General features: G+C 37.2%; 1 protein-coding gene across 1 annotated transcript; it reads right to left on the bottom strand.

Moving 5' to 3' along the window:
* Positions 1–7,928: 7,928 nt before the first annotated feature.
* Positions 7,929–8,651, bottom strand: LOC122645060. The gene is made up of 2 exons (XM_043838407.1): positions 8,274–8,651; positions 7,929–8,181 (listed from the first exon to the last, which is right to left on the bottom strand). Exons 1-2 carry the CDS (start codon positions 8,522–8,524, stop codon positions 7,929–7,931), a joined length of 504 nt encoding a protein of 167 aa, XP_043694342.1. The 5' UTR covers positions 8,525–8,651.
* Between the last annotated feature and the right edge of the window lie 18,023 nt (positions 8,652–26,674).

Genomic DNA, 26,674 nt, shown 5'->3' with positions numbered 1-26,674 from the left:
TAGGTGATATACAAATAGAAGGGAACCAATATAGTACGTTCCAAGAGTGAGAACGGCTATATTGGTCAATAATGCACTCTTGTACGGGAAAATTTGGCTGCAACCCTCTTTTACCATCTCGATGTCTTACTTAGTTTGACTGTGCACCTTTTCTAGTTGTGTGAGTGTCTTTTATTGCATTAGGTGTTCTTTCTTCTCTACCCGTTTTGTTTATTCGTATCTACTATTTATCTATTTTCTTAGTGTTGTATCAGGTAGGCAGCCGGCACTATACTTATTCAGCCAATCACCTTTTGCATGGATCCTTGTGTTTTCTTACCTTTTTTTGTCCTTGTTTTCATGTCTTTTTATCCTTATTTGGCTAGCACTCAACAACTCTTTTGATCTGCCTAAAAAATCATAATTCATCTAATTGAGGACACAAGTAACCTCTCAAGATCCTACTCGATCTTCCTCTCCAATTTATGCTTTTCATGTCTGCACAAAATGGTTGTCTCCAATAGGCTAAGGCCCCTTTCTCCATAATTTTCAATCACTTCTTTAACCATTCATTTTACCTGACATGATAATTGTCAAGCATTTGCTTCCATGCCAGGATAAAGTCTTCTTTCTCTTTGTTATCATACAAGCACTTGCTGAAATATTTATGGAAAGAAGTTGAGTCATCGAATAATATTACTATGATGCTTTGGTACATTCTGGTATATGTGCCATATGCAAATAGGATGGATGTTCTTGGCAACACAACAGCTACTGCATCATAGTCTGTAAGAACTCTTTTCGGACGCATTCCAGAGAGTGCCAAGATGAGAGCACTGAACAGCCACTCGCCCACTTGAAGGAATCAATCACTTCATCATAAATCCATGCATCACCAAAAACTACAATTTTCATATGGTGATTTACCTCAATAAAAGTGCAACTGAACGACCATATTCGTTTGAACGGTAAGTAGTATTAAAGCAAACAACATCACCAAAATGTTTGCAGTCCACTGACATCATTTAATCAGCCTAGAAAAATGTTGGCTATTTAATCATTGATATCAACTTGCATTGTGACTGATCTTCAGATTGGTTACATGAAATACTTGCAAGAAACCTCTTGCATTTCCTTTCTCCTGCATTCTTCCACTTGGTATGTAAACCACGACCTTGTCATTTGGCCTTTTAACCCAGAAATCAAAAGTTGCTACCTTAGTCAACTACTGCTTTAGCTATACCAGATTGAGCAGGGGAATGCAAGTTGGCCTTTTAGATTTTGATTTTAGCATGGGAATTCTGCTTGGAACTGAAGGCTCATGATTTTGCTCACCTATAAACTTTCATGACCTCAAATTTTTTGCATGCATTTACCCATTCATGCCAAACCTTGAAACCTGCATTTTCAGCATATCTGTTGTAGAACCTGTATGTATATTCTTTCTGATTCAAAGTCCATGACAATTTCAGGGGACTCCACAGTTTTTCTCTTTATCTTCAATGAGAACAACCGACTCTACTAAGCCAGCATGTGTTACTATTAAGTTGCATACATTATCATCGTGCTTGCAGCATGATAATGTATGCAGAAAATTGTAGACTAGTCCCCTACTTATGGTCTATTCAATTTCTGAAATGGACTCATCGGCGCATTGGAAGAGACATTGCAATTTGTCTACCATGTTTTGACTGTTTTTTTTTTAAAAAAAAATACGTTTAATAGAACTCAATGGTGATTTACTATGCGATAAATTTTATGGCAGATCTTAGGTGTGTGATATTAAGTGTTAACTCAGTTCAGACTTCAGTTAATGATAAATACTAAGTGGGTTTACATAAATTTCTACACAGGGTATATCAAACACCCAATAAATATGATAAAAATGAATTAGAGATTACTGAACAGGGATTAAAGATTGGGTCCTCCACTTATCTTCTTTTGAAACAACACCCCCCCCCCCAACACACACACACACACACACACAGAATACACATACAGAACAATGGGGAGTAGATGTTTACCCATCCAATCATGCAAAACGCTTTAAGGAATAAAACTAAACAAAAAATAGGTTTTCTTCCAAAAACCCACCGAGACAAGACCAAAAACTTCAGGAATTTCATCTTTCAGCTTCAAAAATTCAAAGGAGAAAGAGAAATGGCTCGGTACCTTAACTTATTCGGTTGCTTTACAGATAGAGTGCTTCTCAAAGAATAATATCTTCAGTTTCAGCTCAGAAATGACCCAATATGCATCTCATCAAAGAACATCCTTCTCACTTGAGCCACGAGGGGGTTACTCAGTTGATGAGGACCAACACCTCACAATCAAGAGGTCATGAATTCAACTCTCCTTGGATCTTACATATCTAAAAAAAACATCCTCACTCACCCATACCAATTTCACCAACATGGGTTCAATTAGAGATATAAACAGCGCTCTAATTTCTGAGTTTTTTTTTAACTGTCAGATCTCTGTACTGCAACAAAGCCAGATTGAGAGAGAGAATAAGAGAGGTTGCCTAAGGTTCCTGCTGGCGACAAGGGCAGAACTGATGGAGATGGGATTTCCGGCGAAATGGGTTAGCAATTAGCAGGGTAGGGATTTGATAAAGCAAGGGAGACTGGTTATGTCAGGCTCTATTTTTAAAGAATTTTTTGAACTTCCCTTTTTTTAATTTTCTAATTCCCAAAATTGCCGAGCCCACACATCATTGATCATTCAAAGCCGTTAGATTAGAATTAGACTAAGAACCTTATTGCTATAATTCCCCTTGACACCAATCGCACAGTAAAACAGCCACACTTGTAAAGAGCAGCACTTAATCACTTGACTCTGTTTCTGCGAGAAAACGTCTCCTCTGGATTGCAATTGCTTACCAAAAATTCTCTAGCTATTAATTATCGTCCCAGTTCTCACAAAATTGCATGCTTTATTTTCCTTGACAAATTATACTTGTTCCATACTTCCTTTACTTTTGCTCTCTCAAAGGCGCCAAGTTGATTTATTACCACCTTACTTTGCCTGCTTGATTCTGTGTGCTTTAAGAACTTATGATTCTTGCTTGCATCTTGCTTGTAGACTTAGGCCATTATTTTCTTATAAGTTGGAAAGTCCAGTGAATAATTATGGATTCTGAAGTAGTTTGCAGGCAATCTGCAGAGGCAACTGGTATAGCCTAAGCCACAAAATTAGTGAATGTAAATGTTGAATGTGCCTTTTCTTAATCCTTTTCTCCTTCCCCTTGGAGAATATCACAAGGTTGTCATGAAGATCATTTTGCTGTGGGGTCTAAATCTTGTGGTTTTATTGAATCTGCATTATTAGTTTGTATTTTTTGTTCTGTTGATCTTAATGAAATTCAGTGTGTTTGTTATTTGAAGTCATTATAGTTCATTTTAAAAAAAAATAAAATTCAGAGCTGTTTATGTAGATTCTTTGAATTTAATATATTGGGTTCTCAAGTTTCAAATTTCATATATTGACCCTTATTTTAGATGCTATTGAGGCTGAAGAATAAGTGAGGATTGAGGCTCTCTTGATAATCTAAAAACCCTGGTGGAGTAATACTAGTGTCTTCTTTTCATCCTCTCTAGTGCGGTGCACTGGGCGATTTCAACCGTAAAAACATGGATAGTGGTGTCTTTTTATTTTTTCAGGTGGACGGTGGGATTCTTAAGCGAGTGCCCCACACTTGAGAAGATAAATTTCCAAAAATCTCTTTTGAAATCCACAAAGATAACTGTTCATTTTCTTGAAACTCATTTAAAAAAAACAGAGCTTTTAAGAAAGCAGAGATCCTCACCTTCATCAAGAAATTGGTCGTCTTGGAAGCTTTCAGAACTTGATAATTCACATAACATCCTTTCATTGTTTGCCTCCATTAGGCAGTGGTGATAATGATACAGTAAAACTGGCGCATATAAAATTATCACAAGAACTTTTTGACTTGAGCACTTAAGTAGATTCAAGGGGTTTGAAAATAATAGATAAGAAGTTTCTAGGATTAGGAGGAAAAGATATTTTAGACAAATCAGAAAAAGAGATTCAATGTATTTTCGTATCAATCAAAGATGGAATAGAATAGTGAAATCAACAAGGAAAGAGATCAGATTTGAAGTTGGCATTGCAGCTGCTGTTTATATTGCCTGAACTTGTTTTTTTACCAACCAAATGAAATAGGTAAGCTGGTTTCTGAAATACTGTCGTAGGTCATCGTTTAATTCAATGGAAGATGAAAGCTTCATCCTGCTCTTCATCTAACAATAATTTTTCTCAAAGAAATTGATGGATGGTGTATGTTATATGCCCAATGAGGTTCAATCTAGTGTATAAGAGCTAGATTGGATCAGTCTAGTATGGGATAGGTTAAAAAGTGTTTGATTTAATGTGTTCCATCAGCTTTGCAACTTTTGGCGTATCGATCAAGTACGTAACATTTGGTATCAGAACCGGGTACAATATCACGGATTCAAGTCACAGAACTACGTGACTTGATGTATCGATCAAGATAGGTCTTTAGAATGAAGACTGATTTTTTCCAATAAGGCCAATGTTCTGTTTATTGAACCATTACTTATTACAATATGAACTTTTTTTTTGTCTTTATTTTTTCTTCTAATAATTTGCTTAGACTGCTTCATAGTTCAGAATAAATAGAAACTTTGATGATAAAATTTCTTGTTGAGTCAAGTGCTCACTTGCTGAATGCTTGATCACGGGTTCAAGTCCTAGAAACAGTCTCTCTAGAAATAGGGGTAAGGTTGCGTACATCTGACCTTCCCCAGACCTTACTAAACACGGGAGCCTTGTGCACTGGGTATAGTTTATTTTTTTATGATAAAATTTCTGTAACAATGAAAATGATGGGCAGGATGGAGGTATAAAAACATTTTTAATTGATCAACTAAAATTGATTGCTTGGTTCATGGCAAATTATAGTTGAGTCCATGCTTATTCTAGAAAGGTAGGTTTTGGTGGGATGTTGTGCATGCATGGTCTTCATATACGGTCAAGTTGAATTTTTCATTCTTTCTATAGTTTCAACTCGGATATTTTTTTCCCTTCTTGTGTTGTGCATGTCAGTGTGATAAGGTATAAGGAAATGTTGAGTTGAGACCATAAAGAAGCCAAAGCCCAATGGCATTAGATGACATGTGGTCAGCAATTTAATTACTAGGCATTACCTAGCTAGGAAGTTTCCTATACAAAACTTTGATCGATGAGTTTGACTAATCCAGTTCACATTTTGTTGACTTGACAAACTTTATTTTTCCTGAAAAAAAAAAAAAAAAAAAACCACCTGGTCATGTGCTATGACGTGTGCCTGTGCCCAAACAGCACAAAATGACCACCATGGCCCCATAAAAAAATAGGGTGTACAAGTCATTTCATGCTTGACTGTGTCTGGGAGTAGGCGCATGCCCGTCAAAATAAAGAAGTTGATTAATGAATTCCCTAAAGAGTGTCCCCTCTTTGACAGACTTTCATATATGAACCCCTTTTTTTTTTACCCCTAACCATCAAGCTAAAATGTCCAAATTAAGAAGCTATTAATTGTTTGTGTCACACCTGTGCTACACTACTCCCTTCTACTCTCGAACTTGTATTAGCTGTGTGCCATAAATTTTTATCCTCTCAAGTGCAGTGCACCTTACTTGAGCATCCGATGGTAGCCATGAAACTAAGAGAATGAACTTTAAACGTGCACTGCCCAACACACCATCGGATGCAACAAGTGAGGGGCACTGAGCAGTGCACCTCACTTGAGAGTATAAAGATCCAGTCTACCTCACCCTTGCTCACATGACGCAAAAATGTCCAAAGGAGTTGTTAATTGTTGGGTCACACCCATGCCCCGGCCCCATGATACTTGTGCGCATGTATAGAGGCCACGCTCCCCTAATTAATTATTAACCACTCCACCATGACTCGAGCACATAAACAGGATCAAAACATGAGCCTGGCAATTATTAAACTCAGGAAGTTGGTTTGTTGTGGTTATGAGAACCACTCCATCAGGCAAACCTGATAAGGACTGGTAGCTTGATATTAACTAAAATTAAATCAGATTTCCAGAATAACCTCTAATTTCATAGGTGTGTAAAGTTTATTTATTTAGTTTTATTTTTCAGATGTAGAAGAACTTAATAGAAATTGAAATATCCCTTTTTTGTTAAGATGTTGCTTAGGTTAGACCATTCTTTTTCATGACCTTTAATATCCAATCCAACCACCCTAAACCATAATTGCAATACCGAGGGAGGTAGATAGTGAAAATTATCTCCTCTAGTTCCCTGCCCGGCCCAAATCCTCAATGCCTGTAATAAAGGGGATATGGACCCCACCCAAGCAAATTGTTCAGATAGGGGTAGGGTGGTCATTATATCCTCCCTTTATTACGGGGATTGGGGGAACTGGGCCGGGCAGAGAACTGGAGGGGATAAAGATCTGGTAGATAGGGCTGTAAATGGATAAACGAAAATTCGAATTCGATCCGCATCCGTATCCGTTTAGGGATATCCATATTCATTTAGAGATATTCAGAAAAAATCTGAATACTTCAATAAAAATTCATTTAAAAAAAAAAAAAGAAGGGATTCAACAGGTTCTAGAATATAAGGAAAAGATAATCATGATCTAAGAGATATGGATTGAGAGTCAATTGTATCCACTAAGGAGAGGAAGGTTCGGGTTACACAAGGCAACGATGTAAACAGATGATCAAAAATTTGAATTCGATCTGCATCCGAATCTATTTAGAAATATCTATATTCGATCAGAAAATATCCAGATCCGATCACATCCGATCTGTCTCCGAATCAAACAGTAGTGGAACAAAAAAAAGAGAGAAAGGGAAGTGAGAATGGGAGATTGATTGTAGTTATGGATTATAACTCAAAAGACACCCTAACCCTTAAGTGGGCCACCATTTGGATGAATCAAAACCCAAATAAACGCCATCCAAGCTGTAGGCTCCCTTTTTTTATTGGGTCAAAAACCAAATCAAATCCCTCTTTCTCTCTGTCGTTTGAGGACCAGTACAAGCAAGTTAACAGACCAAATCGGATCAGATATGTGGGCAAGAATGCCTTTCCTGGATAAACACAAATTAGTCTTGCGAGAAAAGAAAGATAATGAGTCTTGGCAGCTCTGGGTGATCGAGCAATATGGACATGGTATTTAAATATAAAGTGAAAAGTGTGAACAGTTTAATCTACTAAGCTCTGTGGTTTAATGGGGGAATTTTTTTTTGGTAACAAGTTTAATGGAGGGAATTCTGGCCCAATCTAACTCTCATGCATTAGAGTGGACTCCATTAAACACATAATTGAAAATTGCTTCATGCTTCGTAATAACTTCGACCGCGCCCGGACATCTTACCTAACGCCATACCCCAAGGAAATGTTGTGACTGACTTAATGTGCAGCCACATCTCAGTTGAATAGATCCTAAAACATCCTTCCCCTGGTCACCCTCCTAATCCAGGGGACCTATAGAGGGGCATTGGGTTCTATGTGGGTGGAGGGGGTCCCAAGTATGGACCTCGTACGAGGACCTGAGCCACACTCTTCCCTTGACCTTTATTTGTAACCTTTTGTTCTCCCATACTTGGGGGACTATTGTTTTTCTTAATAAATTTTTTTTTCTAGAAAAAAAAAAAAAGAATAAGAAAAAGAAAAAAAAAAAGAAGAAAATTCATGGCAAATGGAATATTGGATACGTAAATCATCTAATCCTCTATATAATAATATTAACAAAAATGAGATGAAATGCCTCCACATGTATGAAACTCTCACTTGATCACCCTACAAACTAAATTAAAATAAACGAATCCCATTTTTGTAGATAGATTCACATAAAAAAAAACAAATCTACTGTTAATATTATTCTTAATTTTTTTTTGGAAAAAATGATTAGCTAGATGATGGCATAGATTCTAATTACTAAGCATTCAAAGGCCGGTTGTTGCCTAAGAAGCTGTTGCTTCTCATCCTCACATTGGCTGCATAACAAAAACCCCTTGAAGTCTTCTTTGAGATAATCTTAGACCTCTCTGATAATCCTTCATAGCTTCTCCATGTCTTGAGCTTCTTATTGAATGGGTTCTCTGGCTTGGCAAGATCCTCTAAGCTCCTTACATTTGATAAAGACGTAAATGACTCTGATTTTCCCTGGTAATACCTTGATAGTCCTCTCCTACAAAACCCATAATATTGTACAAGATTTATTGCAACTCCCAAAATAAAAATCTCAAGAGAGATCAAGAGAGAGAGAGAAGAGAAACTTACTTGAAAGGGAGTTGTTTTATGAGAGAGGACATCTGATACAAAGGACCATTACTAGTGAGTTGATCCAAGGAAGAAGATGAACCTGCCGATGATTCTGTCGCCGTCGTTGCATCGTCCATGAAATCTGATAGAGACGACGAGATCGAATTGCTCGAAATTTCTGAAGAAAAAGAAATTGAATCAAGATCATCATCTTCTTCACCTTCAACCATGATCCTATTATGATTTTCTTGGTTGCAGATTGAATCCATTTTCAATCTAATAATTAACCGATCTAGGTGAGCTTCTTGAGCTATTCTTCTTCTTCTTCTTCTTCTTCTTCAATATCTGTACCCAACAACCCAACATAAGTTTATGAAGAAAATTTGTAGTTGAAGATGATCTTCGTAAGATTCGTTCTAATTAAATTGTGTCATGTGCAAGAAATGAAAATCTTGATTTGGGTATATAAATAAATAATGTGTGGTAAGGGTATTTATGAGGATAAATTCGATATTTTACCTAAAATATATAGATTCGGTATTATCCACTTTTTCTAGAACCTTGTCCCCCCAACCCTATGAAAAGAAACATAAGAGGATAAGTTCTCCAGGTTGTCCTTCAAAGTTTGAACTCATCCATATCCAAAAGGACCTTAAATACACGTAGAATGGCAATATCTATATTAATTTTAAAATTAAGAAGGGATTAATTCGGATCGTCCAATCTAGTGATCTTGATCAGTATCATGGGATTTTATAAAAGATTAAAAAAAAAAAAAATCTAGTATCGTAGGAAGCTGTTACGTATTCGGTGGGGGAGGAAAGATAACAGGGGAAGAGAGAAAATAGGGCAGAAGAGAGATATAATAGGCATATAGGTTTGGTTTGGGTAGATAAGGAAGCCTAACTTATCTCACAAGGGATAATTTGTTAGGAAATTTAAGATTTATGTTCTCTATTCACAATCACGGATGAATATCAGGTGGTTCAATTCGGGTTTTTTCGGGTTTTGGTGTGAGTTTTAGGGAAATCGAAATGAACCAGTAAGGACTTTTTGAGTTTGATCCGGTTTGGACTCGGGTGCAGTTCGGGTTGTGCTATTGGTTTTAATTTGGTTTGAAAACCGGTGGTTTTGGGTAAGGATTAGGTAGGGTTTTTAGGGTTTGGGGGTCGGTTTCAGTATTCTGTTGGGTTCGATCCCATTGGTCGCATTGATCGATGGTCTGTCGGATTAGCCCGAACTGAACCAAAACCAAATGGTGCTCTAACCTGCAAACCGAAACCGAATCGATAAGGCCTTGGTTCGGTTTGAATTGGGCTAAATCAGGCTGGGCTGGACCTGTTTGAACGGTTCAGTTTAGGTTTTGACACCCTTAGTACTAAAGCTTTCCCACACAATGATGTGGAGTGGAGCTAAGTTTTGACTCATGAAATCATATGTAAAGGTTATATATTGATGACCAAGGATTGTATCCCCATCATGATGATAAATAATGACTTAATGGATGATCTAGATGATGATATGTTAACATATTAACATTCTCTTTAAAATTTCTTTCCTTTTTTATTTTTTATTTTAAAAGAATTTTTTTTTAAAATATTGCCTTAGAAACTATTAGAAGGTAGACATACACCCTAAGCACATTCCAAAATCTTAGTTAGGGTTGTAGTGGTGTTTCACATTCAATAGGTACAAGTGGTAAAGGAAAAGGAATTGGCAAATGGGTTGGGTCTTAACAAGGACCCACTAATATAATTAAGTCATGACCCTCACAAGTTGACCCTATAGAATTTTCGTCAATAAAGTTATTTTCATAGATGGGCCCAAAGCCCATGTACGAAAAATTTAGAGGGTGGTATTGAATTGTTGATGGGCTGATTCAGCATCCCATCAGCTTGTATCAGTCACCATTCAATGTCTTTGATTTTCCTCCACACCTTCTTCCGATCCTTATCCATCCAGGGAAGAGAAGAGAAAGAAAGAAGAAAGAAGAAGAGAGGTATTGCATTTGGGTGTTTAGAATTTGGAATTTGGATGGGGACGGAAGGTTCGCACCAAAAAAAAAAAATAGATGAGGACGGAAGGTTCAAGACAACTTGCAATTGTGGATCCCACATGAGGTTTTGGGAAAAGTTTATTCTTTGCTGAGTTCTAACCATAGTTAGTAAGTTCAGGAACGGATACGTACGGCAGTCAAATGGACTGTACGGTAATAATATTTTTCAAAAAATTCGGTGCAGTAAAAAACTACAGCAAAAATATAGTACGTATTTAATACGTGTATAATACAACTATTACGTAAAAATTTGAGAGCAAAAATACGGGCATATATTTACTATGCAATAGACATGTACACCTAAGAAACACAATAATAACATTTATTAATGTGCCTAAATATATAGTTTGATTGGTCAACAAGCCTAGATTCATTACATTCTTTATTGTATGGATTAGAATGGCTAATCAAAAGGGATGATTATATGGAATGGATTCTGAAACAAGAATACATTTTGAAATGTAAAAACAAAAAATCATTTGGTATATCCCTACGATCAATGATCATGCTATTTAGAGGAAGCAGACTTCCAAAGGATTGTAGTACTTCAACACTCTACTCATCACAAGAGAGGAGATTGCTGCAACAGAGAAGCCATTCCTCAAATTAGGATTTCTCAAACTCTAGCTCTCAATCAACAAAATCATTTTGATTCGGGAAGCTTCTTCTTCTCACCCCTGTCCTCAGTCCCACTCATAAGAACCCAAAATCAAAAAAACCCATAACAAAAGAAAACTCCATCACCAACATCACAAGTGCAAAGAAGCTTATAACCCCAAAACTCATAATAAAAAAATAAAAATAAAAACGGGAAACCCATTCCATTGAACAAAAGTGAAACGAGAAAACCAGATACAACGAACATTCAACACCAAGTTGCGTTTTCTAAAAAATACATTTAAAAAAACCCTCCAAATTCCACAAACACTGCAAGAACGACAAGAGGAAGAATAGAGAGTACTTATCTGCTTAAATCAACAATAAACAAGAACAAAAAAGACAATAAAACCTTAATCATATTCGAGAAACAGAAACTACAAACATCGCTCTCTTATGGCGCTCTGCAAAGGGAACAGAAGGGGTAAAATAAAAAAAGAAGAACAAAAGGAAGGGCAGCGTAGAAAGAAGGCTTAGTTACTGCATATTATTGGCATTCATAAAAGAAAACGAAATCTTTATGATGGCGAGGTTACCTTGGGGAACAGAGAAGAGAAGATCGAAATTCGGAGAAGACCTAGGATGGAACTGAATCGGCTGTCAGTGTAGTTGACGATACTTTTGAGCGCTGTCGAAGATTTTGATTTATGTGGTGGAGACTTGGAGTATCAATCCGGCCTGAACTCTGAAGAACGCAAGAAAAGAAAGAAGAGACAAGAGGAAAGTGGAGAGTGAGAAGTTCCTTTCATTTTCCGCTGGAGAAGCCGAGAAGATGAGGGTTTGATTTTGATTTTAATTTTTTATTTTATCTAACGGTTAATATTATTAGATTGTTTTAACAGTGAAGATCGACTTTAGAGTTTTTTTTTTTTAAATATTTAAGTAAACATATTACAACCATATAATATGCATATTATTCATGTATAATATGTTAGGTCTTAAAGTCCGCATATTTAGCCAACTCTAAAATATTATATGTAATACACTGCATTTTTCATTAAAACATTCAAATACGTATATAATATGCGAATTTATTAACTATGGTTACTTCTACCATGCATGGTTAAAGTCTTATTGTTAAATGTTAATATAGGATTGTCCTTTTCGGTCCACATGTAGTGAATGTTTTTTTAAAAAAACATCTCTCCCCTCTTTTTGTCTCAGTTTCTTTTGCTTTTTAAATGTTCATAGGACATCGTGCAAATATTGGGAGGTTATTCAGTGGCAAAGTAACACAACTGGCTCTAGTTTTCTAATACTCCCTTGACCGTGACTGCAGGAAAACTCTATCCTTGACTATAGTAAAATATTACAGTCAAATGAGATTTGAGAGTAGACTGATGGATAATAAACATAAGAATGACTGGTAGCAGCGCTATCATTATAATCCTTAAACGCAACGTTAAAGTTAAAGTGTTAAACACACCTTCAAAATTTAAATCGTTTAAATTTTTTATTTTAATCTTAATCGTTGAATATTTAATGTCACTCCACTTGGTCACCGTTATAGTAGGTTTCATGCTCTTCCTCTTCTACTTCTTTTTCCCATTGATATGCATCCACACCCCTGCATATCACACCACCTTCGTGACCCTCACCGCCTCAGTCAAAACAGTCCCAACCCTGCACCGCCGCTGCTACCATCATCCCTTGCCCCAATCGCTCAACCCCTGACAACATCCATCTCTCCCAACCTCCCCCACTCTTCCCTGCAACCACCGCCCCAGCCACTCTTTCCTGCGACCTTGCACCCTCTTTATTCCTCCCAAGAAAAATATGTTGAAATAAAAAAATAAAAAAAATTACGGGAAAATTTCTTACATCTACTAGATACAAAAATTAATTATAATATAAGTGCCTTTTAAATGCATTTTACATTCATCAATCTTAATTTTAAAAAGATTTACTTAATCCCCAGAATTAGTTATTGGTCATGCCACTTAAGAAGAAAAAACTAGTGAACTTCCAAAATTACCCCAACTTCACCTTAGCCACACTCTTCGGCTTCTATTCACCCTTGAACTTTGCAACTCATCCGCTCTTGCTCTCTCTCTCTCTCTCTCTGAACTCATCGACGTTTCCTCAAGTAATAGATAAGAGCTTCTCATTAGTTCTTCGTCACCATTGTAACCCAGTAAAATGTATAGGGTGTAAACGTATAAACTAGAGGCGACATATTAGTTTGAGAAGTTATTAATTCTAGAATCTAAATACTAGTATAAATTCCGACGATAAGAACACCAACCCTTCACTTGTACTAGATTGAACAATATCGAATTATCCTTTTTTATTCGTTGTTACTTTCCTTCTGGATCTTATCGTATCTACTGCAGCACCGCCCAACTTTAGAGATAACAGGAAAGGGTATTCTAGATCTCTCTCTCTCATATTTTCTTTTTTACAGTGAAAGAAGAAGGTTAGAGCTCTTTGACGGCAACTACTGCAGCGGCATCCATTACCACTATCAGAGAAAATAGAACTTCTTATGGAGAAGGAGAGGGAGAGAGGAGGAGTCGTGATCATGATGGTCGTGATGATGGGTTGATGGTACCTCAGGTTTTTCGACACTGTCTGGATGGATTCCGGTCAATATCCCTTATCATCTTCAAGCTAGCAGATTTTTTTTTGGATTTCTGATTTCATTTCCTATTTTTATTCTCTTGTATGGTTTAGATAGAATATACGTTGAGCAATAAGTAACTTTGGTGAGCCTTTTCAGTGTAAATCCCCTGTTTTGCGTTCTTCTCCAAATTTTGTATATAGCAGGTTTGGGGTTTTAATTTCTTTTTTTTTTTCTTTTCAAATTTACAAATTTGGACCCAAAAATGATTTGGCTTGTGGTTTATAACTCCACAACATGTACCCTTGACTGGCTGATGAAGGCTGAAGAACTAATGAGAAAGCTCTTCTCTGTTATTCTTGAGGGAACGTCGGTGAGTTCGGTGAGAGATATAGAGATGACACAGCAGCGTGTGAGTTGCAGAGTTCAGGGGTGAACAGAAGCCAAAGAGTGCGGCTAAGGTGAAGTTGAGGTAATTTTGGAAGTTCACTAGGCTTTTCTTCTTAGGTGGCATGACCAATAACTAACTCTAGGTATTAAATAAATCTTTTCAAAATTAAAATTAATGAATGTAAAATGAATTTAAAACCCACTTATCTTGTAATTAAATTTTTTATATAGTGGATCTAAGAAATTTCCCCTAAAAATAATAATCAAAAAAGAAAAAATCAGATTTTATGTAGATCTTAAAGAAAAGATGCTATTCAGATTCCAGATTTCAATTACTCTTTAATATTGCTCGATTAATCTCATTTCTCTCACCCCAAAAGTAAGGCTCATCACCAAGCTCCCCTTCCAACGGTTTCAAGCATTCCATAAAATCCTTCGTTGCTGTTTCTTGCTCATCTCCTTTGGTTTGCCATACGTTTGATCCCACTTCGTATACCTGAATTTTTAAAACCCACTTCCCACAAGTTATCTATTCAGTAAATCTATAATTGAGCTCAGATTCAGAAAATCAAAAAGGGCATATGAAAATTCAGTCCTAGATGAAAAGCCGAAGGAACCCAAGTAACAAAATCCCATGAAAATTAGAAAAAACGTGAATGCAATGTGTAACAACAATTGCAACCATAGCAAGAGAGAGAGAAAGAGAGAGAGAGAGAGAGAGAGACGGATGAACAAGCATTGGGGTTATCGTCGCTGAAGGCAGAGGCGTTTCAGATCTGAAACTCTCGATCCCATCTATTTGCTTGTTCTTCTTCAAATCCATATCTACTTGAGTCGCTGAAGGCGGAGGCGTTTTGGATCTGAAACTCTAGGTCACATCTTCTTCCTTGTTCTTCTTCGGATCCACATCTACTTGCGTCACTAACCTAGTTCACTGACGGAACCACCGGAACGCAGTACTGTAGTTTCAGATCTGAAACTTTTGTAGCAATCTCAAGATCAAAGAGGGCCTTTCGGACTAAACCCCAAATCCAAAGTGAAATAGGAAGAAGGATCTCAAAGTGAAATAAAGAAAACCCAGATCTAAATCAGAACTCAATATAGAGTCAGCAAAAGTTTGGGATTTGCCCATGACTACAGTTTCAAAGTTGAAAAGAAAACGAAAATTTTGCCCAGCTAGCAGAGTTGAGGAATCGAAAAAATGGGGAAAGAAATGGAACATAACTTGCAGGAAGGGCGGAGGTGGGAGGAGGGAAGGGGCGGTGTTGCAAGTGGAGTTGCAGAGGGGTGGGTGGTGTTGCCCAGTGAAAAAGAAGAATGAACGGTTAGCCGGTAGCAGGTTACATGGTTTTACACCATCAACGGTTAGGATTAAAAGTAAAATGTTCAACGGCTGAAATTCACTATTAAAAGTATTCCTCTTGTATGGTAATTGAACTTGAATACAAACTTTGATGTTGTAACTTGTTCCAAACTGTTAATCGAATATGGGCCTGAGGCCTGGTCCAGGCCGCCCACATAAGGCAGGACGGTCCAACCCATGAGCATGGGAGAGAGCCGGGACGATTTCTAGAGGGAGTCTACAAGGGGAAGGGAGTTTTAGGGTTTTAGGTTATAAATACATAACCTCCCTAATCCTAAGACTAGGCTATTAGTCAACTAATTTTCTTTCTCTCTATGCTCTCCAAGTGTTTGTGTTTTCTGTGCGATTCCATCTCTTTCTAAGAATTTATGGTTTGGAGTTCTCTGTGGTGAAGCTTATTGTGATTGTGAAGATTCGTTCGTGTGCTCGTAACCATAAGCTTGGCTTTTGATTCTTCTTTCGCTGTGTTTTCGTACATATTCAGGTATGATCCAAACCCGAGTTTATTTGGATCTGATTTATGTTATCTAACACAAACCAATGTGAAAGTAAAAGTGGGGTCGAGTGGTGACACCGATTGTTATCCTTAAGATTTGTATTCACTTTCTATGTTGCAAGAAGGTTCTTGTGAATCAATCCTAAGATGAAGAGTCCCTTAAATCCTTCAGTAATTGTTGCATTTATTTATTAGGTCATGTCTGGGCATTTTCAGGCTATGCTTGATCAACCAATAGAACAAAGAAGGAAAAGACTCAAAACATAAAATAAAGCCGAAACTAGAATAAAAACAAAGAGAAATGAGAGAGAGAGAGAGAGAGCGCAAAGGGTCAAAAACGTCTTCTATTTATGAAGTAGAGAAACCCTTGTGAAGTGTTTGTCTAAGGAAGTCCCAAAGGTGTCTCTTCAAGAAAAGACACAAAAATTAAATGTTGCCGACACTAGATGCATACAGTGTAAAAATGAGGTGTTGTTGATATTGTTGTCGACCACATGGAGTAAAAACTATGACATCATATAAGTCTGGTGGAAAAACACTCGCCTAACCACACTTTGGGTTGGACATGTGGGAAAAAAGATACCTCTATTCAAAGAACCGACCTTTATAGTGCATTTTTATATATTTACTTCCTATCATTCTTTTTCACTTCCAATTTGGGATTAAAGGTCTCATCCAAAGATAATTTTTAACAAAAGGCAACGTCCAACGAAAACAACCTTGTGAAGGAAAACACAAAAAAAGAAACCAAATTTAAAAGGGAAAGGTATTTTAAAACTCCAATATTAAATAGATTTTACAACATCGAAAATAATTTTGAAAATAATCTTCTCACTTGGTCTCATCTCTGGTTGTGGCAAATTTTGCTACATTAAATAATTGGGGGTGGGGTACCAATCAAATAATGATGGTGGGACCACTAGGGTCCAGCCATTGATGGTTCACTGCCGTCTTGATTCAATCCAAATGGTCCTACAAATAATCACAGGGCAAGTCTTGTGTCAGTGATGGCCAACTCATAGAGTGGTTGTGGGGCAGTTATAGACTTATAATTAACTAGTCACGCGTCACATGTTTAGAAGATCAAATAGCATGAAGTCAATGGTTGTATCATAGTTTTCAAACACAAAAGCAGGTATCCTACCAAACCGGCCTCTTTTTGGTCCAATTGGGGTGGGGGGAGAGTTCAATAGATCCAACCACGATTATCAGAAAAAAAAAATAACAATAAGATAAAAAATAAATAAATAAATAAACTAGAAAATATTGAAAATTGAATTAAAATAAACTAAAAAGTAACAGAACCAAGCGGTTTTCTGAAACACAATGGATTTTCAAAAAAACTAGGCAGTTGATTCCAATTTTAGTCCTAGTCTCCTCTGCAGTTCATGTCCAGACCAAACCTACAAAAAGAACACGATTCCAGTCTAACCTAGCTTGATCATTCGTACAATCTTTTAGGGTTCATCTTTCCGAAATGATTTAGGGTTTGATTTTGAATTTCAAACCCTCAACGATTTTGGGAAGATGAGGGCATTTTGATCCGCAAGGGTATTTTGATCATTAGATTTCTTGAACTAATATCTAACGTCCCAGATTAACAGACTGGATTAAAATGTTATAATATTTTGAAAGTAGGGGGACACGTGCAAATTATAAAATTGTAAGGGTGCATTTGGACAAATGGACATTTTCAAGGGGCATTTGTAAAAAACCCATACTTTTAATAGCCTTTTTTGTGAATTCACCAGACATATTGATACATCCCATATTCACCGAGCCAATCAACGATCGCCACGTGTCACAGGCGACCCGTTCCATAGCCAAGGAGAACGAACCGGGTCCCAGCACTCGGGCGCGGCCTCACCCAGGCACGGCCACCACTCGGGCGCGGCCTCACCTAGGCGCGGCCTCACCCAGGCATGGCCACCCCTCGGGCGCGGCCACACATCCGGGGCGCGGCCTCACCCAGGCCCTGCCTCACCCAGGTGCGGCCACCACTTGGGCGCGGCCTCACCTAGGTGCGGCCACACATCCAGGCAGGCGCGGCCTCACCTAGGCACGGCCTCACCCAGGCGCGGCCTACACCCAAGCACAGCATCGTGGGCACGTGAGCTGGGGGCCACCCATCTACGATCCGATCGTATCGCTAAGACTCATGTCACTATCAGGACTCTAGACCGCCGCTTAGAGGTCACGTCATCCAGACGGATTCAAGCACCAAGGACGTTATCACCACACGCGGGTATCTATCCACCAAGGATCCTGATGCCACCAGGACACTCCCTCCCACGGGGAGATGGCCAATCAGGATAGAGCCCCGTTACCCAGGGCCTCTATCCACTCAACGGCACAATCGTCATCAAACTGGGACTCTCCACACCGCCATATGCTACTATAAAAGGCAAGGTACACAACCCCATCCGGGACATCTAAACTCATACTGAATAATCACTATTCATCTGTTTGCGCCAGGAGATCTAACTTTGGCATCGGAGAACCCTAGGCCGGGACCACACCGGTTCTCTCTGTTGATCCATTTGGTCCACTTGCAGGTGACGGCACTCGCAGGACCGCTCGACGATTTCTTGACGCAACACATATTAATTAAGTTTTAGCCCAAACAGAGTTTGCCAAGTGAAAAATAAAACTTCATAGTTATAATGTCAATTTCTAATAGTTAAATTATCATGCAATTTCAGGTCTTAAGAGCATAGATCAATAATTCATTCATTTTCCGTTAAAAATTCCTAAACATTCTGTTTTGCTAGCCAAAACAAAGCATTAACTTCAAGAAAATTCTTCGATTTAGGCTTATGTGATTTCAGTTGCCTTGGACCCATTTTGGTTGCTTGAGTTCATTCCATTGATTTGTTTGAATTCAACATATATAATGCATGAATTTGACATTTATTCATTTGAAATTATTTAAATTTATTCCATTAAAGCATGACGATTTATGCCTAATCTTAGGTGGTAGTGAGTTGGTGGTGGAAGTGACAATACGAATAGGTGTAGTAGCGTGTTGGGAAAATAGCAATTGTATAAAATTGCATGACATTTTCAATCGAAGAAAAATAACAATTTATATAAAAACTAGAAAAAGAGACACAAGCCTAAAACAAAAGGAAAGGAAAAAACAAGCACGTTAACAAAAGTGTTAGATTAGACACCTTCTAATCACATAAGAGGACATCAAAATAAGTAAAAAGAAGCACAAAGAGATTTAAGATGTTCAATCAGAATTATGTATTTCTTATTATCAGAAAAGAGATTTTACATGATTTCCCTATTGTCAGTTCAACAATACCCACCCTACAAATTATACCTCTAGGATTGGAGTTAAACCCGGAGTAGCATTTCTAGCTCCTTGAATTTCCCAGAAAAAGAGTAAACATGAAATATTGGTCATCCCTACAAAGAACATAACTACTCCAGCTTGCATTAGGGACTTGATCGTCGTCCATTATTGGGAGTGAGCAAATTAAACATAACTGTAGTAATGAACGCTGGAGACATAATGCAGTATATATATCCTGCAGACATAAAACATTTGTCGCATCAATTCCAAGTACTGCAGTATTCGGATTAGAAAATCAAAGAGAAAGCAAACCCATCACAAAAGTGTAATATAAGACATCAAACCCCAAACACAAAAGTGCAATACAAAGTATTTGTTGGTGGAGATCGATATTTGTGCAAATTTTTTTTTCTTCTTATATTTCAGGTTTATCTTCTAACACAGTAAATTATAAATCTTACAAATATAGGGGCTTTTAGGCTGGGTGAATTGGGTTCCGTAGCTGTAGTGAAGAATTTGGCAGATAAACATTGCCAATATTAATTGGAAAATTAGGTGTATTATTTGAGAAATTAAGGAGATGTTCAATCTTTTGTGTTAAATGCTCAGAGACGATTGTTCCATTAGCACATATTTTAGCATTTTGTAATCTTTGTGTGTTTATGGATCTTTGTTTTTCACAAAAAAAAAAAAAAAAATTCATGATTGCACTCAACATGAACAATGGAAAGATACGAAGCCGATAGATCATTTATCTTGAATGTCTATGATAAATATATGCTTACCAAATTAGTTTTCTCCAATATTTTAGTTCTTGCATTTGAAAGTTTATTATCATAAATTCTTCTCATATTTTAGCAACATACATTTAGATTGAGAAAGGAAAACATAAAAAAGTTGTATGGGGAATGTTTTGGGCAATGTGTAGTTATAACCATATTTCATGCCTACAATGCATGTTGAGTTTGTATGTTAGTTGTTCATAACTAAGGCATGTCTTTTAATAGCTATTTTAACAACACTCGGTTTGCATCTTATGAAGGCGATAAAATTCTATTTTATGTTATATATTTTCTATTAGTAAGGCAAACAGTACTTTAAATAGGTCGATCTAATAAGTATCAGGGTGGCTCACCAATTTTTACTTACATGGCGGGATGTCATGACAATTCTAGCTTTGGATAGATAAGATTAGGATTAATTAACCACAAGCCAAATATCAAAATCTAATTCAATCAAATACGCTCATGTGAATTATTAACATACATCCTTGTATTTAGGCTGCCCATGTATGTTCATGCACTGTTTTCTAGTCCAAAAATGTGAAAGATTGATTGTAAAACTTTGTCTTATGTCAGCTAGGCATCTTCACTTGGGACTAGGGATGGAAGTGTTGTAAATAAAGGGGAGACCCGCCCCATCCTGAAATCTTATAAAAGACACTAGAAGATTTGGAGAGGTTCTACACATTCTAATCATTTTGGAAACCTCTATTAAACTTAAGAAAATTAATGGCATTCCCATGTGTATTTCGTAAGCAAATGAAACCAATATCAAGGTTATCCTCTTTCACCTTTCTTGTTTCTATTGGTAAGAGAAGCTTTGAGCAGGTACATGAGCACAAATATGACAATCCGTTTCAAAGATTTCTCAGGTGGGGCACAACAATTAGAATATCTCTCACTTTTATTTTGTAGACCAACAATTAAAATTGATTCCACAAGCTTGCACAATTTATCAAATACAAAATTGATACATAGGCTTTTCTCTAGGAGATGATGGAAAGATCTAAGAATCAATTAGCCAACTCAACACAACTATCTATTTGGGAAGGGGAGTTACACTAATCAAATCCACTCCCCAGGGTTTAACTACCTATATCGCATCTCTGTTTTATTCTAGCTTCAAAAGCAATGAGATTAGAGACTGATTTACCATGGAGACTCTTATGGCAGAGGAAGCGACCAAGCAAGGTTAGATTCTATCGAATGCTTCTTAGAATCAGGATTTGGAGGCTCATATTGGCGGCTCTCTGTTGTATATTATGGGAAGATAGAAATGGTAGGCTGTTTGAAAAGAGAATCTAGATCCTCTATTTCTGCCTGCCCGGTACTGTCGTGCGCCCTACAGACATAGTAGGGTGGTGAAAAGACCGCCTTACCCCTACCCGAGCGGGGGTAAGGTGGTCTTTACCGCCTTACTGTGTGTAGGGCGCACGACAGTACCGGATAGGCGGAAGTAGAGGATCCGGATTCTTGAAAAGATTAGTAAACCTATGTGTTGCTCATGTAAACCAATGATTTATAGGCCTAAAAATGGGAAAAGCTTCCACAAAACATGGGTTTTTTTAAATAGGGCCAGTTATACAATTCTTGCCTTCTGATTTCCTCTCCTGAGTAACTTTCTTTACCTTAAAAGAAAAGGTGAACAATTCAAAAAAGAAATTTTTTAACAAATTCTTTTAATAAAATTGATGGCATTCAGCACTGTTTTGAGTGGGTACAATGTTAAGAAACAATTTTTGCATCATTTTTCGTTATTCTAGTGAGACTATAAGTTGGTACTTTAACCTTGTATTGGGTGCAATAATTAGATTGTACCCAATATTATTGAAGCTTCCAAGTATCACATCTTATCATCGAATACCAAATAATCAAACAGAATATTATCCTTACTTTAAGGACTGCATTGGAACCACACATGGTTCACATATTCCTGCATGGGTACCGGTTGACCAACATCGAAGATTCCACGATAGGTAGGGAAATATATCCCAAAATATCCTAGCTGTTTGGGACTTCAATGTGAAGTTTACATACATACTTTCTGGCTGGGAAGGATCAACATCAAATTCTCAAGTACTAAATGATGTCCTTCATAGGGAATGAGAAGCAAAGATAGTGGTACCTCGAGGTAAATACTATCTCATTGATGCTGAGTTTGTCAACCAAAGGGATTTCTTGAGACCATACCGTAATGTTTGTACAATTTGAAAGAGTGAGGGAACTACGAGCTATCACCAGTTGACAAAGAATAATTGTTTAACTTGTGACATGCCCAACTGTGAAATGTAATTGAACATGTGTTTGGTCTATTGAAGTCACAATTCAAGACAATGAAAAATCAGCCAGAATACCCATACAAGATGCAAGCCAAGATTGTGCTAATATGTTTTCTTCCATATAATCATATTCTTAATCAAAATAGTGTTGAAGAAGAGAAGCAATTTTTGCGCAAAAGAATGAAGGACCTAGTTCTTATGGCCAACACACCCATGAAGAATCAAATGTTGAAGATGAAAGTGTAGATAGTGATGAGGAAGATTATGAGAATGTTGACTGGGAACAATTTCGAAAGGAGATAACTGGCAAAATGTGGGATGATTGGATAACAGAGTACAATGGATGAAAATCCATTCCATTGCACCCGATTGGGGGTATCGATTGAGAACTGAATCTCACAAGGTTCACTAGACTACGGTACACTCTCATGTCGCAAGAGGATAAATGATAGGGAAGGAGTCGCCACCTAGATAAGGGTCTAGGACCCATAAATGTCTTCCTAGTCAAGTGAGAAAAATGACTCACAATAAACAAGGCTGTGGTGCCCAAATCACTGGATAAGTGTCAAGTTACGAACTGGGAAGGTGTTAGACACCCGATCTGCCCAGACATGAGGCTAGTCTTCTTCTATCTACGATACCCTCTCAACCCTCTCACGTTAAGAGGGTAAATGATAGGGAGAGAGTTGCCACCTAGATAAGGGTCTTGGACCCATAAATGTCTTCCAAGTCAAGGGAGAAAAATGATTCACAATGAATAAGGCTATGGTCTGCCTAGATCACTGGGTAAGTGTCAAGTTACAAACTGGAAAGGTGTTAGGCACCTGGTCTATCCAGACATAAGACTGGTCTCCTTCTATCTAAACCATGGCTACACTATCTAATCCTATTAATTGGTCTTAACTCTAGGTTAATAGGTTAAAAGCCCTAAAACTAGGTAACTAGGTATGACAAAGTGCAACCTTAAATACCTATCAAAAAAACAAAAGTGCAACCTTAAATTAACCGAGTGTTTAAGTTATCTTAAGCTAAGGTTATGTTACACTAACATATATTGAAATTAACCCAACCTGAATGCATTAAAGAAACGAAGGGCAATGTTACTCTAATTAGACTAAAAATGACTAAATGAGATATAAGACTAGAATGAATTAAGCATGCAAAATTATGGTACATACAATATTGTAATTATATTGTAACTAACTGCTATTCTAAGTACATACAAAATTATATTAATTCTATATCAAAATTAACCTAAGTAATCATGGAACAAAATTTATCTTACATAGGCTATTTTAATTTAGACTAAACATGTCATATGAAAAAGATTAGATTGAACTAGCTAATTACATTATACCAGATTACATTCTAACCATGGGCCTAATTACTTGTGTGTTATGATGGGCTGGATTGGGGCCAGGCCAGCAAAACCAAAGATGTTCAATTGTGTATGGATTGAATTGGACTTGTCACTTTGAACTGAACTGTTTCATTTTATTGGGAACAGCTGGGCATTGGTGGGATCCACTTGTGAGCTGGATCGGTGATTGTACATTGATCCAATTATAAATTGGACTTTATTATGATTCGAGGGGTTTTCCATTGCATTGAGTTGTTGAAGAGGAATCCATTGTTTTAAAATTCTTTGAACAAGTACTACATGCATGATCTCCCTTCTCTAATAATAGCCTAAGAACAGTGATAGAATACTGCAACTTCTAATGGGTCTTGTTTTGGAAGGGCTTTTGGTTTGTTAAGAATCAAATGGGTTGGTTGGTCGGTGATGGTAATGATTAGGGGTGTAAATGAATAGTTAAAATTCGTTTCCGTATCCATTTAGCACTATCTGAATTAGTCCGAAAACTAAACGGATGTGGATACTGATAGGCTATAGCTATCCGAAAAGCTATATTTACATGAAAACGGATAAAATATCCGATCCGTATCCATGTCCATATCCGTTTAGCACTATCCGAATCCCTCTGATAGCTAATCGGATGCGGATGTGGATGCGGATATAGTACTATCCGAACCGAATCCGATCTGTTTACAACCCTAGGTGTGATGTTTCTATGTTGCATTATAATTGATTTATTTCTTGTGATGGCTGGCTTAAGGAAACCTTACCCTGTGATTCCTACCTAGCTAATTTTAAGTTATAGATCTTTTAGGAAAGGTAAGAAATTGAAAAGATAAGAAATTTGTTTCCTGATTTTTCCACAAGAAATGGTACTTTAACCACATAGCTAGTTAGCTTATAAATTTTTATCTAGAAACAGGAAGCAAAAGGTAATAAATTAAGGTTGTTGTTAGTGCAAAATTTGGAAGGTGAAGGTACTCAGACATCTCTTTTTCTTGGAATAGTGTCATGTGCTATCAGGGTAAGAAGTCTTTTTTGCTAATGTTAATGTTATTCAAGGTAAGACTTGGAAATTACCCTATTGGTCATGATTATGTTCAATTGAGGAAATATATGGGAAATGCTGAATAGAGCCACTAGATGGTATTACTTCTTCCACTATTAAAAGATCTTTTATTTCCATTTGTTGGCAAATATTAAGCAAACATTTTTAAGGGGATCTTTATCTCCTACGGTTTCTGTCCGGTACAGTTCTTGCAATTTCCATCATAGGGAGCGAAAATGACCACTTTACTCCCTGCCCGGATGGGGTCCATTCCCCTCTTATTAGAGGCACTAGGGAATTATGCCCGACAAAGAAGGTGTCTTCTGCAATCCACGGCCCCTGCAATCTTCCCTCTCTCACCCTTACTCCCCCCTCTCTTTCCCCTGCTCTCTTAGCTATCAGCCGCAGAAATAACAAATAGATCAATTACACAAAGCCAATGCCAACAGCAACTGTTACACTGGAGCTTGGTAATGTTCCAGAAACAATTGAGGGGAATTAGGCGATTACGTACCATGGACATGGGTCTTCTTCTTGCTGGTACAAAATACCATGGAGAGTAAATCCGTAGGAAGCCCTAAGTGTTTATCATTCTATTATAACCTTCATTTTCGCCATGCCCAGTACTGCTGTGCGCCTCACACACAAGCAAGGTGGAAGTTACCGCCTTAACCCTGCCCGAGCCCCTTGCCCGAGCTAGGGGTAAGGTGGTAACTTCCGCCTTGCTTGTGTGTGGGGCGCACACGATAGTAGGGGAATGCGGAAGTAGAGGATGTGAATTTCTATATTACCTCCTTCCAACAAAATAAACATCCAAAACAAAAGAGCAAAAAAAATAAATGCAACCTAACAAAAGTGTTAGACTAGACACCTTCTAATCGCATTGGAGGACATCAAAATAAGTAAAAGAAGCACAAAGAGATTTAAGATGTTCAATTAGAATTATGTATTTCTTATTCTCAGAAAAAAGTTCTTACATGATTTTTCTATTGCCACCCAATTGTTCAACAATCCCCACCCTTGGAAGTATAAATGTAGACTGTGGTCGCTTTGCAAACTATAGCTCTAGGAATGGAGTTAAACCCGGAGAAGCATTTCTAGCTCCCTGAATTTTCCAACAAAGAGTAAGCATGAAAGCTTGGTCATCCCTCCAACAAGCATAACTTCGAGAGCCTGCACTAAAGACTTGATCAACTGTGATTTCCATTTTTGGATATGAACAGACAAGACTCTGTGCATTAAGGTCTTGATCACCTGTCATTTGCATTTTTGGGTATGAACAAATTAGACTTCATCATAGGCTATAGTGAATGTTTATGACATACTGCAGTACATTTGTGGATCCCATTCAAGGTACTGCAGTATGTATTCTGATTAGAAAACCAAAAAGAAAGCAAACCCCGTCACAAAAGTGTAATGTAAGACATCAAACCCCAAATACAAAAGTGCAATACAAAGCATTTGTTGGTGGAAATCAATATTTGTGAGAAAAAACACTCCGAATTTAGATAATTTGATCTATTGCCTAGAAGATGCTTGGATAGAGGAGGGAATTTTTTAAAAAAAAAAAAAAATAAATAAAGAGATATAGAAGGAAACCAGACATTATATTTTAATGTTTTCTTGTGAATTTTGGAACTGGGGAATTTTCTAATTTTCAGGTTTATCTTCTAATCCAATAAATTGTAATTCTTAGAAATAAGGAGGAAAAAGAAAATTATAAATTGAAATAGGACACTAACATACTGATATTTTTAGGGGCTCTTAGGCTGGGGGAATTGATGGCATCATTGGATTTTGTAGTTGTGGTAGAGAATTTGGCAGATAAACTTTGCCAATATTAATTGGAAAATAAGGTGTATTATGTGTGAAATTAAGGAGATGTTCAATCTTTTGTTTTAAATACTTAGAGACAGATGTGCCATTAGCACATATTTTAGCATTTTGTAATATTTTCGTGTTTTTAAATCTTTGTTTTTCGTTAGAAAAAAAAATTCATGATTCAGCATGAACAATAGAAAGATAAGGTCTATGATAAATATACAATTACCGAATTAGTTTTCTCCAATATCTTAGTCCTTGCATTTGAAAGTTTATTATCATAATTCCTTCTCATATCTTAGCAACATA

The sequence above is a fragment of the Telopea speciosissima genome, chromosome 11 (assembly GCF_018873765.1).
Source record: "Telopea speciosissima isolate NSW1024214 ecotype Mountain lineage chromosome 11, Tspe_v1, whole genome shotgun sequence".
Lineage (NCBI taxonomy): Eukaryota > Viridiplantae > Streptophyta > Magnoliopsida > Proteales > Proteaceae > Telopea > Telopea speciosissima.
Note: the sequence above shows the minus strand (reverse complement) of the source record. Positions and strands in the feature narration are given on the sequence as shown.